A 15,545-nucleotide genomic window follows, 5' to 3' on the forward strand; every position below is an offset into this window, starting at 1 on the left:
GATTTGGATCCCCAAACAGTGAGCTGTACAGGCCCTGGGTCCCATCTTGCTGCCCCGCCAGGGTAGAGAAACTAATTTATAACCCCATCTACAACTGAATATGGTACCCAGTCCCAACCATCTAAAAAGCCTGACCAGAGAATTCAGTCTCTTGGGGAGACTACAAGAAAACACAGACAACTAAATGAAATTAGAAGACTAATGCAGGAACAAAATAGAAGTTTGACAAGGAAATAGCAACCATAAAATTAAAAAAAAAAAACTGGAATTGAAAAATACAATAACTGAACTAAAAAATACAACAGAGAGTTTCCAAAACAGACTCAACCATGCAAAGAAAGAATCAGCAGCCTGGAAGATAGGACACTGGAAATTACCCAGTCAGGAGGGGGAAAAAAAAGAGTAAAGAAAGCCTATGGGAATTATGGGATACAATGAAAAGAAACAATATACAGAATATGGGAATTCCAGAAGGAGAAGAGAAAGGGACGGGAACAGAAAGTATTTTTAAGGCAATAATGGCCCCCATGGCTCCCAAACCGGGGGAGAAAAATGGACATCCAGATCCACGAAGCCCAAAAGACTCCAAATAAACTGAACCTGAATAGAACCACACTGAGACACGTTATAATTAAATTGTCAAAAATCAAAGACAAAGAAAAACTTTTAAGAGCAGCAAGAGAAGAGAGAAATTACATGCAGGAGAAACCTCCATAAGATTATCAGCAAATTTCTCAACAGAAACTTTTCAAGCCAGAGGAAAATACTGAAAGAAAATAACTGTCAAACAAGAATTCTATACCAGGCAAAACTGTTCTTCAGAAATAAAGAAAGAATAAAGACTTTCCCAAACAAACAAAAGCTGAGGGAGTTCATTACCATCAGATCTGTCTTACAAGAAATGTTAAAAGGAATGTAGTTCTTGGAGTGGAAGTAATTAAAATTGTGAAAACATAAAAGAGGTAGTGTCAATCTCACCAGTAATGGGAAATATATAATCATAGTTAGATTCTGCAGTATGGTAATAGGGGTGTATAATTCACTTACATGTCTAGTTTAAAAGTTTAAAAAAATGAACATAGTAAAAATAAGCATAACCGCAATAACCTGTTACTAGTCATACAATATTAAAAACATGTAAACTATAATAGCAACAATCTAAAATGTGAGAAGGAGGAGAAGTAAAAGTATAAACTTTATGAATTCTATTGAAGTTAATTTGTCAGTTTCAAATAGGGTATTATAAATTTAAGATATTTTATGTAATCCTCGTGGTAACCACAAAGGAAAATCCTGTAGTAATTACACAAAAGAACACAATAAAGAAATTAAAGCATGCTTAAGGTAAGCAAAATAAGTCAGTCAGAGAAAGACAATTATCCTATGACCTCACTGATATGTGGAATTTAAGAAACAAGGCAGAGGATCATAGGGGAAGAGAGGAAAAAATGAAACAAGACAAAACCAGAGAGGGAGAAAAACCATAAGAGACTCTTAATCATAGAAAACAAACTGAGGGTTGCTGGTGGGGGAGGGATGGGGTAACTGGGTGATGGATATTGGGGAGGGTATGTGTTGTAATGAGCACTGGGTATTATATAAGACTGATGAATCACAGACCTGTACCCTTGAAACAAATAATACATTACATGTTAATTAATCGAATTTAAATAAAATTTAAAAAAAAGAAAAATAAATAAATATTATTTGTTCAAATGCAAAATAAATAAATAAAGCATGTTGATATCAAAAGACATCAAAACACAACAAAAAACAGCTGAAACAGAAAACAACTAACAAAATGGTAATAGTAAGTCCTTACTTATCAATAATTGCTTCAAACATAAATTCACCAATTAAAAGATTTTAAATGGCTAAATGGATTTTAAAAACCAAGATCTGACAATATGCTTCCTACAAAAGACTCACTTTAGCCTTAAAGACACACATAGACTGAGCATGAAGGGATGGAAAAAGATATTCCAAGCAAAGAATGACCAACAAAATCAAGGTAGCTATACTTCTGTCTCAGATAAAATAGACTTTAATCTTAAAAAAAAGTAAAAATAGACCAAGAAGATCATTATATAATGATAAAGGTATTAATACATCAAGAGGATAAATTGCAAATATTTAGGCACCCAACATTGGAGCACCTAAATATATAAAACAAAAACTAACAGAGCTAAAAAGAGAAATAAACAATACAATAGTTGGAGACTTTAATACCCTCCTCTCAACAATGGATAGATCATCCAGACAGAGAATCAATAAGGAAAGAGTGGATTTGAACACTATAGACCAAATGGACTTAACAGATATTTACAGAACATTGTATCCAACAATAGCTGAATACACATTCTTCACAAAAAACATATGGAACATTTTCCAAGATAGACAATTTGACAGGCCACAAAACAATCTTAGCAAATTCAAGAAAATTGAAATCATACCAAGTATCTTCTCTGACCACAATGGCATAAACTAGAAATCAATAAAAAGAAGAAAACTGGAAAATTCACAAACACATGGAACTTAAACACTCTCCTGAACAACCAATAAAGAAGAAATCCATGAAAAAAGAAAAGAGCTTCTTGAGACAAAAACACAACATACCAGAACTTATGGGATGCAGCAAAAGCAGTTCCAAGAGGGAAGTTCATAGCAGTAAATGCCTACATTAAGAAGCAAGAAAGCAGGGCACTTGGGTGGCTCAGTGGATTAAGCGTCTGCCTTTGGCTCAGGTCATGATCCCAGCAGCCTTGGATTGAGCGAAATGACAGGCTCCCTGCTCAGCGGGGAGTCTGTTTCTCCCTCCCCCCTCTCAAATAAATAAAATCTTAAAAAAAAAAAAAAAAGAAGCAAGAAAGATCCCAAATAAGCATCCTAACTCTGTATCTTAAGGAACTAGAAAAAGAAGAACAAACTGGGCCCAATGTTAGCAGAAGAAAGAAAATAATAGATAAGATAAAAAATAAATAGAGAACAGAAAAATAATAGAGAAGATTAAGTAAACCAAGAGTTGGTTCTTTGAAAAGATAAACAAAATTAAAAAAAAAAAAAAAAAAAACTAACTAGACTAACCAAGGAAGAAAGAGAAAGGACCCAAATCAAAAAAAATTATAAATAAGGGGCGCCTGGGTGGCTCAGTCGTTAAGCGTCTGCCTTCGGCTCGGGTCATGATCCCAGGGTCCTGGGATCGAGCCCCGCATCGGGCTCCCTGCTCCGTGGGAAGCCTGCTTCTCCCTCTCCCACTCCCCCTGCTTGTGTTCCCTCTCTCGCTGTCTCTCTCTCTGTCAAATAAATAAATAAAATCTTTAAAAAAAAAAATTATAAATAAAAAAAGGACACATTACAACAGGCACTACAGAAATTCAAACAATCAGAAGAGGCTACTGTGAACAACTATACACCAACAAACTGGACAACCTAGAAGAAATGGAAAAATTCTTAGGAATATACAACTTACCAAGATTGAATCAGGAAAAAAACCAGAAAATCTGAATAGACCAATTACTAGTAACAAAATTGAATCAGTAATCAAAAATCTTTCAATGAAGAACAGTCCAGGACCACATGGCTTTACTGGTGAATTTTACCAAACTTTTAAAGAATTAACACCAATTCTTCTCAAACTGTTCCAAAAAATCAAAGATGAGGGAACACTCTAAACTCATTTTAGAAGGCAAGCATTATCCTGACACCAAATCCAGAAGAAGACACTACTAGAAGAGAAACTACAGGTCAATATCCCTGATGAATACAGATAAACGATTCTTAATAAAAGACTAGCAAACTAATTCGGCAGCACATTAAAAGGATCATTCGTCATGATAAAGTGGGATTTATTTGAGGGATGCAAGGACGGTTCAATATATGCAAATCAATCAGTGTGATACATCACATTAATGAAAAAAAACATATGATAATCTCAATAGACAAAGAAAAAACATTTGACAAAATTCCATATCCATTCATGATAAAAACTCTTAATAAATTAGGCATAAAAGGAACATATCTCAACATAATAAAGCTTATAAGAAAAGCATACAGCTAATATCGGTTAGCTGAAATTTTCTTCTTTTCCTTAAATTTTCTAACTGGCTTTCTCTTTTCTTTTGGGGAGGAGAAAATAACGTATTCTTTCTTCACTATATCATTTACATAATCCCATCCTATAGAGATAGAAATTCTTGCTTTGACTGTGTATCAGATAAGAAAATTTAGTACATCAAAAATCACCATAAAGACTTTAACACAAACAAAAAATAGGGATGATATGGAGTTAATATCCTTATTACCTGGAGCTCACTTAAATCAAAAAGTATTTATGCGAGCCCATTACTGGTACAAAAATAAGCACAATGACTAATGAAACAGAAGAGATAGCCAGGATTGATTTTTAATATAAATATAAGGTTGCATTTATGATAAAGGAAGGAGTTGCCGTTGAAGGGAGGGGAAAGGGTTAAATGATGTTGGAATAGTTATCTGTTTTAAAAAATGTTTAGAGCTTCATTTTTTACTTAAGCTAAAATAAATTTTAGATGTCTTCAAGCATTAGATGAAAATGAAACCATGAAAAAATACATTTTAATAAAAAAGACTACCTGACCTAAAGGCAATCAGGGAAAGCTACTATGCGCTAAAATTTTGACATGTCAATATCTTCAAAAATGGTATGAAGGGAAATAATGAAGTCACAAGTGTTGATCAAAGAAAAAAAAAAGAACTAAAATAATCCTCAAACTTTCCATTCCTGAGTGAGGAACTATTTAGAAAAATCTTTTCATCATTAGAAGTATTTTTTTAATGCCAGAAAAAAAAAAAAATAAGTAGCAAAGTGATCATTAATAGCTACATGGGCCAATTATTTCTAACGAACAATTAACATTTACTATCACATAAAAAGAAATAACATGGCAATGTAGAAATGAGAAGCACGAAAATATTCAAGCAGGAACACCAGGTTGATTTCCTAAAACATGGGAGGCTTGATCCTCAGAAACAGTTGCCTACACAACAGCCAAGTCACTGGTAGTCCAATGTCTGGAGTAAAGAGTAGATGCAAAGAGGCTACGAGATGGATATGGCAGAAGGGTCTTGTGTTGGTCTATGGTATTTGGGGTCTGATAACTGGACATGGTCAAATAGGATGGAGGGCTACAAATACCCCTGATCCTCTGCATCTCTGCCTAAGGAGGTAAATACCCAAAATGTGTGAAGGGAGTGGATAGGGGTTGGCGGCAGCAGAAGGCAACTGATTCACTCCTTGGCCCTGCAGTAAGGGTGGCATGCTAAGAGGAAGGAAAACAGTGCCTCAGTTCTTCAGCATGAAAGGGAGGTTTGTGCTCCATGAAATAACCTCTCTATATTAAAATGTGTACTTGCTTCCATCACTTCATCTATGTATAAATTTGGTACACCCAAGATAGGAGAAATCCCATTTGCTTGCTGTCTTAACTTTGTTTCTTTGATGAGCAACTCACCATGCCTACTTGGTAATGACATATGCATGCTTAACCCCATCAGGATATACACTGCAACTTTCCTAATAATTGGGGGGGGGGTATTAAAATACACATTAAGATATAATTTTATTAGAGATATAAATAATGATATACAAACGTACTTTAAGAGAACAAAACATGAAGTTTTTTTGAATTATGAAGAACTTGGGGCTTGAAATTTTAGCTTATAAATCCTGTTATCTTTAACATTATTTATTAAGTAATATGCAGTGAAAAAGTAAAGAGTGTAGTAGCTGTTATGTCAGTCTGTTAATTTTATCCATGATAAACAGTCATCTTTTAGTTCAGAACCATTAAGCCAAGCAAATATTGCCAGCAAGTTTAATTTTTACTTAGTAATGTCAAGAAAGAGAAATGCTTAATACATGACAAGCACTCACAAATACGAAGATACATTTTATCAGCCTCATACATAAATACATTCTTACTCATCCAGAATGTATAATAATTAATACTAAGACAGTAGGAAAAAATCTCATTTATTTCACCTCAAATTTATTAATATGGAAGATGATGGCAGGCTACAAGACAATTTTGTATTTATTTGCAAAGCTATTGCCACAAATTCTTCCTGTTGTATGCTATTTGTAAAGCATTCAAAGTTAGAAGCACAAATAATGTTTGGATATGAAGAAAATTCCTAATAACCCTATGTTATAAAAGCCCAAATTATATATCTAAAGCCTAAGACCATCTTAAATAAAGAAGTACTATAAATTACAGTAGGCAAGTGTACCAAATCCACACCAAGGGATAACAAAAAAAAAAATTATTTATCCTGAAGAAACTATAGTTTTGTAGAACATGGAAGAAGAAAACAGAGTCCTTTTGCAACTCAGGGAAATTTTCTCATTTATTTTAACTTATAAATATACTTTGCTTTTCAGTGAGCCTTTACTGTTTTCATATCTCTCTTCTAAATTTCCTGTATAAATAGATAAGCAAACCAGTATCTTGGAATTATTTCTCTATTTTTTTTTCCCTTTCAAAATGCAATAGCCAGAAAACCATAATGATGAGAGAACTCTCTGATATGCCTGAATGTCTTCATTCTTTCAGACATAAAGTGCCATATGTTATTGTGGTTTCAGATAATACTGGTATTAGCCAAATATACACAGAAATGGCTGAAGAGCCTACCAGCTTTTTACACTGTGCTCACACAAAGTTTGTGGTCTAATTTTTAATATTAGCCCCTACTTGAAAAACACTATTGGAAACACCACTGAAATCTCAGTTGGGAAGCCAAATAAGACTTTACTCAGAGCACACCAGGACACTGCTGATGAGGTTCCCCACAGTTTTGTAATCATGTAGCTTTGTTTGAAGCTATGTTTCAGTACCAAGGTTTAACTTAAGCCCTCTTCCAGTTCTGAGATGTTGTGATGTCTGTCCTTCCTACATCCGTCTTGCCATTTGCTCACTTCAGATGCCCCAGAATCCGAGTGGGTCTATTAGTCTCAGATGTCCAAACCAACAAAGTTGTGTGATTAGGTTTCCAGGCTGAACGCAGTGGCTGAGATGTTGCTATATAGCTCATTACAGGTGTCATTATTCTCTAAGAATGTGACTGTCAGCCATTTTGAGGCCATGACTGCCGGTGAGCGAAATTCTCACACTAGAGCTAATGACATTTCAGAATAGATTAGGCACCCTGCATCAATACAGCAATTTCAACATTCCCCAGGTCCTTTGCCCTAGCCTGATTAAAACTTTGTGACGTTATTGATGACTCCTGGTGCACTTATGATGATCTTTCTCTTGATTTTCCACTCATTACTTCATCCATCAAATATTTACTTAGCATGTAATGCCATGTGACAACACGTTACATGAAATGGGGTTTACAAGGACAATGCACAATTCTTAACAGCAAAAAAAAAAAAAAGACAAAAACTTAAAATCTAATCAGGAATTGTTATCAACTATGTACAATTTTATACAAGTAAACCTGGGAAAAAGATCAGAAAGCTGCATTCCAGAGTGTAATGGTGGTTATCTCTAGATGCCAGGACTACAAGTAGTGGTGCTCGTAAATGTTCAACAATTGGCTCTCTGTTCTCTAGAGAAATAATTCTAAAATATTGGTTCATTATGCACTTGTATAAGAAAGATGGAAGAGAAATATGAAAAACGCAAGGACTCATTGAAAAAAATATTTATCAATTAAAATATATCCAGAAGAGAAGTCCTGCTTTGTAGCATTTGCTGATTTCCACACTGTAAATACTCACACCGTGGCCTACTTCGAGCTATCATAATAATGGCAGCTCACTCACAAAGTTTCAGCTCCCATAAGCTGATATGAACCCACTCCAGCACACCACTGATTGGCTGAGCTGCATTTTCTTCTTTTCAAAATGTTTTAATGATATAGTGGGTGCCCCCAGAGACAGAGGTAGACTTTTCTTCTCTATAACCTGCTGTGTCTTTTAAATTTTGAACAATGGGTTATATTACCAATTCAAAAACAAAAAAAACAAACAAATTAAAACAAATTAAAAAATCCTCAATAAATTTTTGTTACAATTGTGATCAAAGGCAGCAAATGACATTTTTAATGTCTGATTTAAAACTAATACATATGTATATACATGAAACACACAAATACCAATATAAGATGTTATACATCAGAATGCCAAAAAGACTGGCACAAATTTAAAAACTGCATTGGAGGCAAATGCAGTAAGAAAGTCATGTAAACTGGAAAGGTCAGGAAAAGCTCTCTGGAGATGTGAGCAGAGTTCTGAAGTAGGAGCAGGATTTGGACAAGAAGAGGGAAAGCAAGGGGGGATCACAGAGGTGATGAGCAGACTGGCCATGTGCCTGGCATTGACACTCCACTTTTTTTCATCTCTGCCCGTGCTGGAGCTGATGTTCCCCACAGTTTCTATTTCTTAGGGACTTCTCCCTAATTTGGCATCAGAACAGTCTGGTAGCCAGGCTCTCACGGCAATCAGCCAGAATGGCGATAAGAGTGGAGTCAGGGACTAACATAAAGGAGAGGATAAGTAGTTTCACATCATCTCTGGTTAGAATATTAATGTTTATTTAGTAACTGGTCTGTAGCAGGTACCCTGTGGTCTAAACCATGAAGCCTAAGTCAGAGGAAGAACTCAAGTTCTTGCTCTTGTGTTTCCCACCTGGCCCATAAGAACATGTGCTTGGATGAAGCATCACAACCTCTCCCTACCAACCCCAACTAGGAAATGAGTTTCCCCAAGGAAGAGCTCTTCCGTGAACTTGGAAGGACCTTATAGAGAGCTGGAACTGCTCCTAATTCCCACCAGTTAAAGGATCAACTCTTCACTGAGGTAGGCATTTTTCAACATGTAACTGGTATATATAGCTAACCAATCTGTGGAGCACATAAATTCATTCACTTTATCCAGACACAAATTTTGCAAACTAGTTCATCTTAGTGGATACCTTAGACACTTTTTGGATACTTTGGACTTTTTAATGGCATATGGCATATGATTATCTCTATTTTAATTTGTATCCAATGGTGGAATAATCTTTGGTCATTAAAAACTCGATTATAAATGAGTATTTGTTGGCATGGGAAAATCTTCAAGATATTTTGCTAAATTTTAAAACATTGTAAAATATCATGTACAGTACGATTCAATTTTTTAATATTATATCTATACTCTTAAGTAGACATTTATAACTGAAAGTATTAGTAGAAACTATTCCCAGGTGGTAAAACTACAGATGATTTTGACTTCCTTCTTTGTAATTTTCCTAATTTGCAAAATTTACTATAAAGGTCATATACATTATTTGAAATTTGTAGCATAGTTAAAATTTCCACATTCTATGGGATCCATTCATCAATAATGTAATGTAGAACCCATTCTACTTCCTGAGGAAAAGCGTGGCCCTGCTCTTGAGAACTGCCTCCTTCAGGCAGAAATGAGCATCTTCCATTCAGCTGTGTCCTTGTTAGGCTCCTCAATTTTTACATAAAATGTCAGTATTTCCTCCAACTCAATTCCTATTGCTGCTCACTCAACACTTAACTCTCACTGAAGTGTCAAGCATAGCTACAATTCGAGTACTTACCAGGGAAGTCTAACTTGAATTCAATATTATTCTGAGAAAAGCAATTTATATGGGATATTGCCTTAAGGACATGGTCTTTTATCAGAGTTTCATATCGGAGGCACTACTAGGATAGGAATATTAGTAGGGAAAATTTGGCTGCACACTACCAAGGGCCTCCAAGGGCGCTGTATGGTTTCAAAGATCTTCACACCTTGACACAAGTTCTTGGCATCACTGTAGCTTCGCTTTTCCCAAAGTGCATTACAGCATGATGCCACAAGCTGATGTGAAACCCTCTGAACTCATTTCTCTAAAGACACTCACTATATCCTGCCCTAAAAGGCCATAGGAGAAATATGTCTTTGGTCTTAGAGCCAAGAATAATTGCATTATCTTAATCATCCAACTGGGTTTCTATTTTTCCTTTGCCCTGATTTTCATATTTCACTTTATTCTTATCTTGTTGTCCGGCAGATATCTCCATAAACCACCTTACATTTTTTGTGAAGGAAAGCAGAGAATAAATAAGTGTTCAGGAAATGATGAAACTAAAAATATGAGTCAGAATAAGACGAAGGGAAGAAAGAGAACTTCAGCAACAAGATCAGAAACACACACACACACACACACCATAACCAAGATGTGTCAGGGTGCTAGCAGGTTAGCACATATCACAGTGTACTGGTAAAAACACCACACTCGAGAGTCTGAATAAGTGGGTTTGAGTCCCAGTTCTGTCACTAACTAGCTAAGTGATGCTGTGAAGCAAGTGGGCAGAAGAGAACCAAGTCGAACAACCTCCCACATACACTGAGAGGCGGCAGAGCACCGACGTCCAGCAGGCTGGCTCTGTAATCCAATTACCTGAGCTTAAACCCTACCTCCACTTAGTGTTGGGAACCTCCAACAACTTAAGCTCTCTGGGCTTGTTTTTCTTATCTGTGAAATGGGAATGAGAATACTGACTTTGCGTGATTATGGCACTTTCGTGGCATCTTTTTCTCCAGTGCTCTCAAGCACTTTATATGGACTTACAGATGAGGAACCTGAGGTACAGAAGAGTTAAGTAATTTGCACAAGGTCACAAAGCCAGTGAGTGGTAGAGCTAGGACAGGAATGCACGAAGTGCCCCTCTCGATCTGCACACTTAACCACTAATCAATGCTGAGGATCAAATGAGCCAATGCACAGTGCCTTTAATAACTGCTAGCTTACTAAACAATTGAAAAGTGCCTTACAAATTGAAATAAGTTTTTATATCATAGAAAGATATACTATATCTCAAATACGGCATTTGTTTAGATAAATGTTATCAAATTTATAGATGATATAAAGAATAAGTAAAACAAGGAATTACAGAATTAATAGTAAATTTAACAAGTATAACTAGAAAGCATGAGAACTGAGCACAAAAATTTATGTATAAATATATTCATCATGGTGTTATTTATTAAAGTCAAAAAAGGAAATGAGTCAAATATCCAAAGTAAGGGGCTGATTAAATGAAATGTGACATACAGACAAAAGGACTAGATCAAAATATGACAGAATGTCAACATTGGTCTCCTTTTGGTAATATGATTTGTATGAGTTTTTCTATTTCTTTACACTTGTCTGCTTTCCATATTTTCCACAGTGAAAATATATTGCCATATTGATTTAAAAAAAACAAATATTATCTTTCATTGAAATAACTCAATATAAATTCTTACATGTTTTCACACATCTACTTCACAGGAAGAGTAAGAAAAAAAATCTGCCTGACAGCAAGTCATCCTTCCTCAGATCCTTCACCAGGAATCTACCCAATGACAGTCGGGTATTTCAGAGGTCCATATACTTACTGTTTAAGATGCTAAAAATAATTTTCAAACTATCTCAGTAAGCATTAGATTAAAAGTGTGTAGATTACAAGAAGCCTGTGCTGGTCAAACATTTGTACAGTTATTCATTATATTCAACTACAGGGACCAACAAAAACATTGCCCATCTGGGACGCATACAGATGAGGGCAGTGGACCTTGTGAAGTGCTGCCAATTAAGTCTCCAGAGAAGCAGATGGAGTAGCCTGCGCTGGTGACTCAACGTGGAGACAAGAGGGGTAAGACAGGAGGCTGCAGTAGCCATCGTGGATGTAAGGATATGCCATCTGGAAGGAGGCTGGATGAGTTCCATGTGGGGAAAAGTTACCGGACAGAAAAATCTAGTGCCCAAAATACAGGGGAAATTTTTTTTCACAAAGCAGAAATAATCAGCACTAGAGGTGCCTGGGCCACTCAGTTAAGTGTCCAACTTTTGATTTCGGCTCAGGTCATGATCTCAGGGTCCTGGGATCCAGCCCTGTGTTAGGCTCTGCCCTCAGTGGGAAGTCTGCTCAAGGATTCTCTCCCTCTCCCTGTGTGCCTCCCCTGATCATGCTCTCTCTCTCTCTCTCTCTCTAAAATAAATAAATCTTAAAAAAAGAAAGAAAGAAAGAAAGAAAGAAAGAAAGAAAGAAAGAAAGAAGAGAGAAAGAAAGAAAGAAAGAAAGAAAGAAAGAAAGAAAGAAAGAAAAAGAAAGAAAAAGAAAGAAAAAGAAAGAAAGAAAGAAAGAAAAAGAAAGAAAGAAAGAAAGAAAGAAAGAAAGAAAGAAAGAAAGAAAGAAAGAAAGAAAGAAAGAAAAAGAAACCAACAATATATCAGGCAGCTCTGTAAAGGAACAATGTTCCTTTATTGTATGTGAATCATGTTGCCTAAAGCCCAAGTGAGATGGGCAAAGTCGCAGTACTGTAAGCAAGGAGCTCAGGTATGGGGGCGCCTGGGTGGCTCAGTCGTTAAGCGTCTGCCTTCGGCTCGGGTCATGATCCCAGGGTCCTGGGATCGAGCCCCGCATCAGGCTCCCTGCTCAGCGGGAAGCCTGCTTCTCCCTCTCCCACTCCCCCTGCTTGTGTTCCCTCTCTCACTGTGTCTCTCTCTGTCAAATAAATAAATAAAATCTTAAAAAAAAAAAAAAAAAAGGAGCTCAGGTATCAATTACTTGAAGATAAGACCTGTCCCTGGGACCAGAAACACACCAAGGGGAAAAGCCCTAGTGAACCCTTGTAGATGGGACTTCTCTCTTTCTTGCTCCTCCTTGAAGATACTAATCCAATTACCAAGTGAACTCTAGCATGGCACCCTCCTCTCAATCACAGGCCAGAACCTGGGAGGAAAGAAGCCCAAGTGAGGGGCCTAGGAAGTTATGCCAACCCTCTGGGGCTACTGATGGACTAAGGCAGGGCCTTAACAGAATAATACAGGTAGCGTGTGATCAGGAACCTTGCTCTCTCTGTCAGCTTGCTCTATTTTGTTCTCCACACATTTGTGCTTCTGTTTGTTCTTTAGTACTTAATCAAGGTTTGCAAAGACCCAGGCTACGTCATCTCTGATAAGAGAACCCAAGAAAAGAGAGTTTCTGCCCACACCTGAACAGGACCATTAAAACCTCTTATATATCTTAAACACTTGATATATATAAACTCTTTAATCTTCGCCACAAGCTATGAAATAGGTACTATCACTCTCCCTATTTCACAGGTGAGAAAACTGAAGCACAGAAAGCCTATGTGACTTGTTCAAGGTCCACAGTTGGTAAGTCATGGAGTGGGTATTCAAAATGTGAACACAAAGGAATTTGCATTATCAGAACTGTGGTTATTCTTTCACGAAAGAATCATTTAGGGGGGGCCTCACTGGCCCAGTCGGTTAAGTGTCCAACTCTTGGCTTTGGCTCAGGTCATGATCTCAGGGTCCTGGGATACAGCCCCGCATCAGGCTCCACGCTTAGCCTGGAGTCTGCTTGAAGATTCTCTCCCTCTGCCCCTGCCCCCTCAAATAAATAAATATATCTTAAAAAAAAAAAAAAGGAATCATTTGGAGCTGTTTGGTATTATTCAGTAACAATCTATGTTTATGCAAAGCGTCATGAATGAATTTCTCCTTCCCCTCCCCTCCCCCTCGTCATTACTTCCACCAGCTCTCCTAATCCTGCTTCCACACATGTGAGAAGCTGAGAGATACTAGGCAGTATTTTGATTTAATGCACATCCAAAAACACAGTTATAACTGCTGCCGTCTAAGAGGTGCGTCAAAAAAGAAGTCATCTGTCAGGGACGAAAATTATAAAACTATTAAACTCTAAACCCAGGCAATTTCTTAAATAAGTTGAATATAGTATTTTTGTGGTTAACTATTCACAAATTAAGAAGAAATATGTTTGCCTTTAACACTGAGGAAGAAATCTCATGAGGAATTTAGTCATTAATAAGTGTGTCTTAGGATTGGTGATTTCTGTGTGCTTTTAGCAACATCAAAAGCACCAGCTCCTTCTGCATCTAGGCTGATCTCAATTACTGGTGTTTGTGATTTTGCATAATGCAGCAAAATTATTCTAGCTGTTTCCTACCAATCTTGTGTAGAGTATATCTTGCTTTTGTTTACTTCTTTTGAGTGGGTTCATTTAACCATATATAATGAAAACATGAAAACCCCAGCAGCCACACTCACCTGTGATCCAAGTGGTGAATGGAGAGAATAACTCCAGAATTTAAGTGGGTCTGTTTTAGAGTCACCAAAACAGTAAATTCATGTTTATTTCTCAGCTTCTGAAAAAACTGTTCAGCTGTAGCAGTGGATGCTTTTATACTTCTGGGAGTATCTAAAAAAAGAAACATATACTAAGTATACTAGAATTTGGTTTTACAAAGTATCTTTTCTGTGCAAGTCTTTCAAAAAAACATTATCAAGTAACAACTGATAAATACCAAGTTTCAGACTCTTTCAACAAGACTTTATGCTACATAGAACACAGGACAGTCAACCAATTACTGAACTTTCGTTCCAGGAATCTTTTTTCAAAAATGTCCCCTTTGAGGCAAAGAACCAAAGAATCATCTTTGAAGAAGTGTGCTCCCAAGTTTTCTCCTGACATATTTCATCCTGGATACCACAGCCACGTCAGTGTCAACCATGAGCAAAAAGATGTACTTCTTAGAATAGGACCTAAAAGACCATGATAGAGCCATTTAGCTTTTCTGACACCTCATGACAGAAAACTGGCTTTAAATCTATGTGCCACCTTCCACATTGATGTCTTTAGCCAGAAGGTGTGCTATAAATAGATTTTTTAAAAGATCATTGAAATTAGTCACTCTCAGCCTTCTGTGCAGTGGAGGAAACATTAAGATCAAATTGTCTTACCATATTGTTGAAAGAAATACATAGAACTTCATTCCAATGTCCCTCTCTCCGGACTCAGAGAAAGCCTAGCAAAGGAAAGTATGCCCTGGAAGAGCAGAAATTTTGACCCTACACTTCTACCTCATTTAGTCTTGCACTCCAACCTCAGGACCCAGAGGGTATGGGGGCAATATGGATAGAAATGGATTTAGTGGATAGAAAAAACTTATCATTCAAGCCATCTGCGAACTGAGCATAAGGCTCTCCTATTCATAGTACCTGCAAAGCGTTGATGGGAGCCAGAAAAAGTTTCTGTTGTTATCAAATCATCCTCCTCGTTTGTATGCTTTAGACTAGGTAGATTAAGTAACTAGACTTACTTTTGTCTAGGTAGTCTAGGTAACTACTAGGTAAGTAGTTCTCAATGGAAAAACTACCAGCATTTAGAAAGAACAATCCCTCCTCGTGCAAAACTGTCCCATGCATTGCAGAACACTTAACACCCCTGGTCCTGGTCCAGTGAATGCCAACGACACCAGACTCCCAGTCATTATGACAACCCAAAGTTCTCCCACACACTTCCAAGCATTCCCTCAGCAGCAATGTAGCAGAAATCTTGTTGAGAACTACAATCTCGATGAAACAGATTATAGGATTAATCCAAAGTTCCATACCTTTCTAGCCCCACAAATTTATGGAATAAAAATGTAACCACCTGATCTGTGTCCATCACTGGGAATGGACAGACATGGAGAAGTCCTCAAAATA

The 15,545-nt window shown here is 36.9% G+C and overlaps 1 protein-coding gene across 4 annotated transcripts in view; it reads right to left on the bottom strand.

Annotated features, from left to right (window-relative positions):
* The window catches only part of NELL2 (neural EGFL like 2), a 324,406-nt gene that overhangs the window by 255,453 nt on the left and 53,408 nt on the right, over positions 1-15,545 (bottom strand). For all 4 annotated transcript variants that reach the window (XM_036067593.2, XM_036067591.2, XM_036067594.2 and 1 more), the window contains one exon: positions 14,106-14,256. In XM_036067593.2, coding sequence (XP_035923486.1) covers positions 14,106-14,256 — 151 coding nt within the window. The remainder of the gene's footprint in view (positions 1-14,105; positions 14,257-15,545) is intronic.

This window comes from Halichoerus grypus, chromosome 6 (genome assembly GCF_964656455.1).
Source record: "Halichoerus grypus chromosome 6, mHalGry1.hap1.1, whole genome shotgun sequence".
Classification (NCBI taxonomy): Eukaryota; Metazoa; Chordata; class Mammalia; order Carnivora; family Phocidae; genus Halichoerus; species Halichoerus grypus.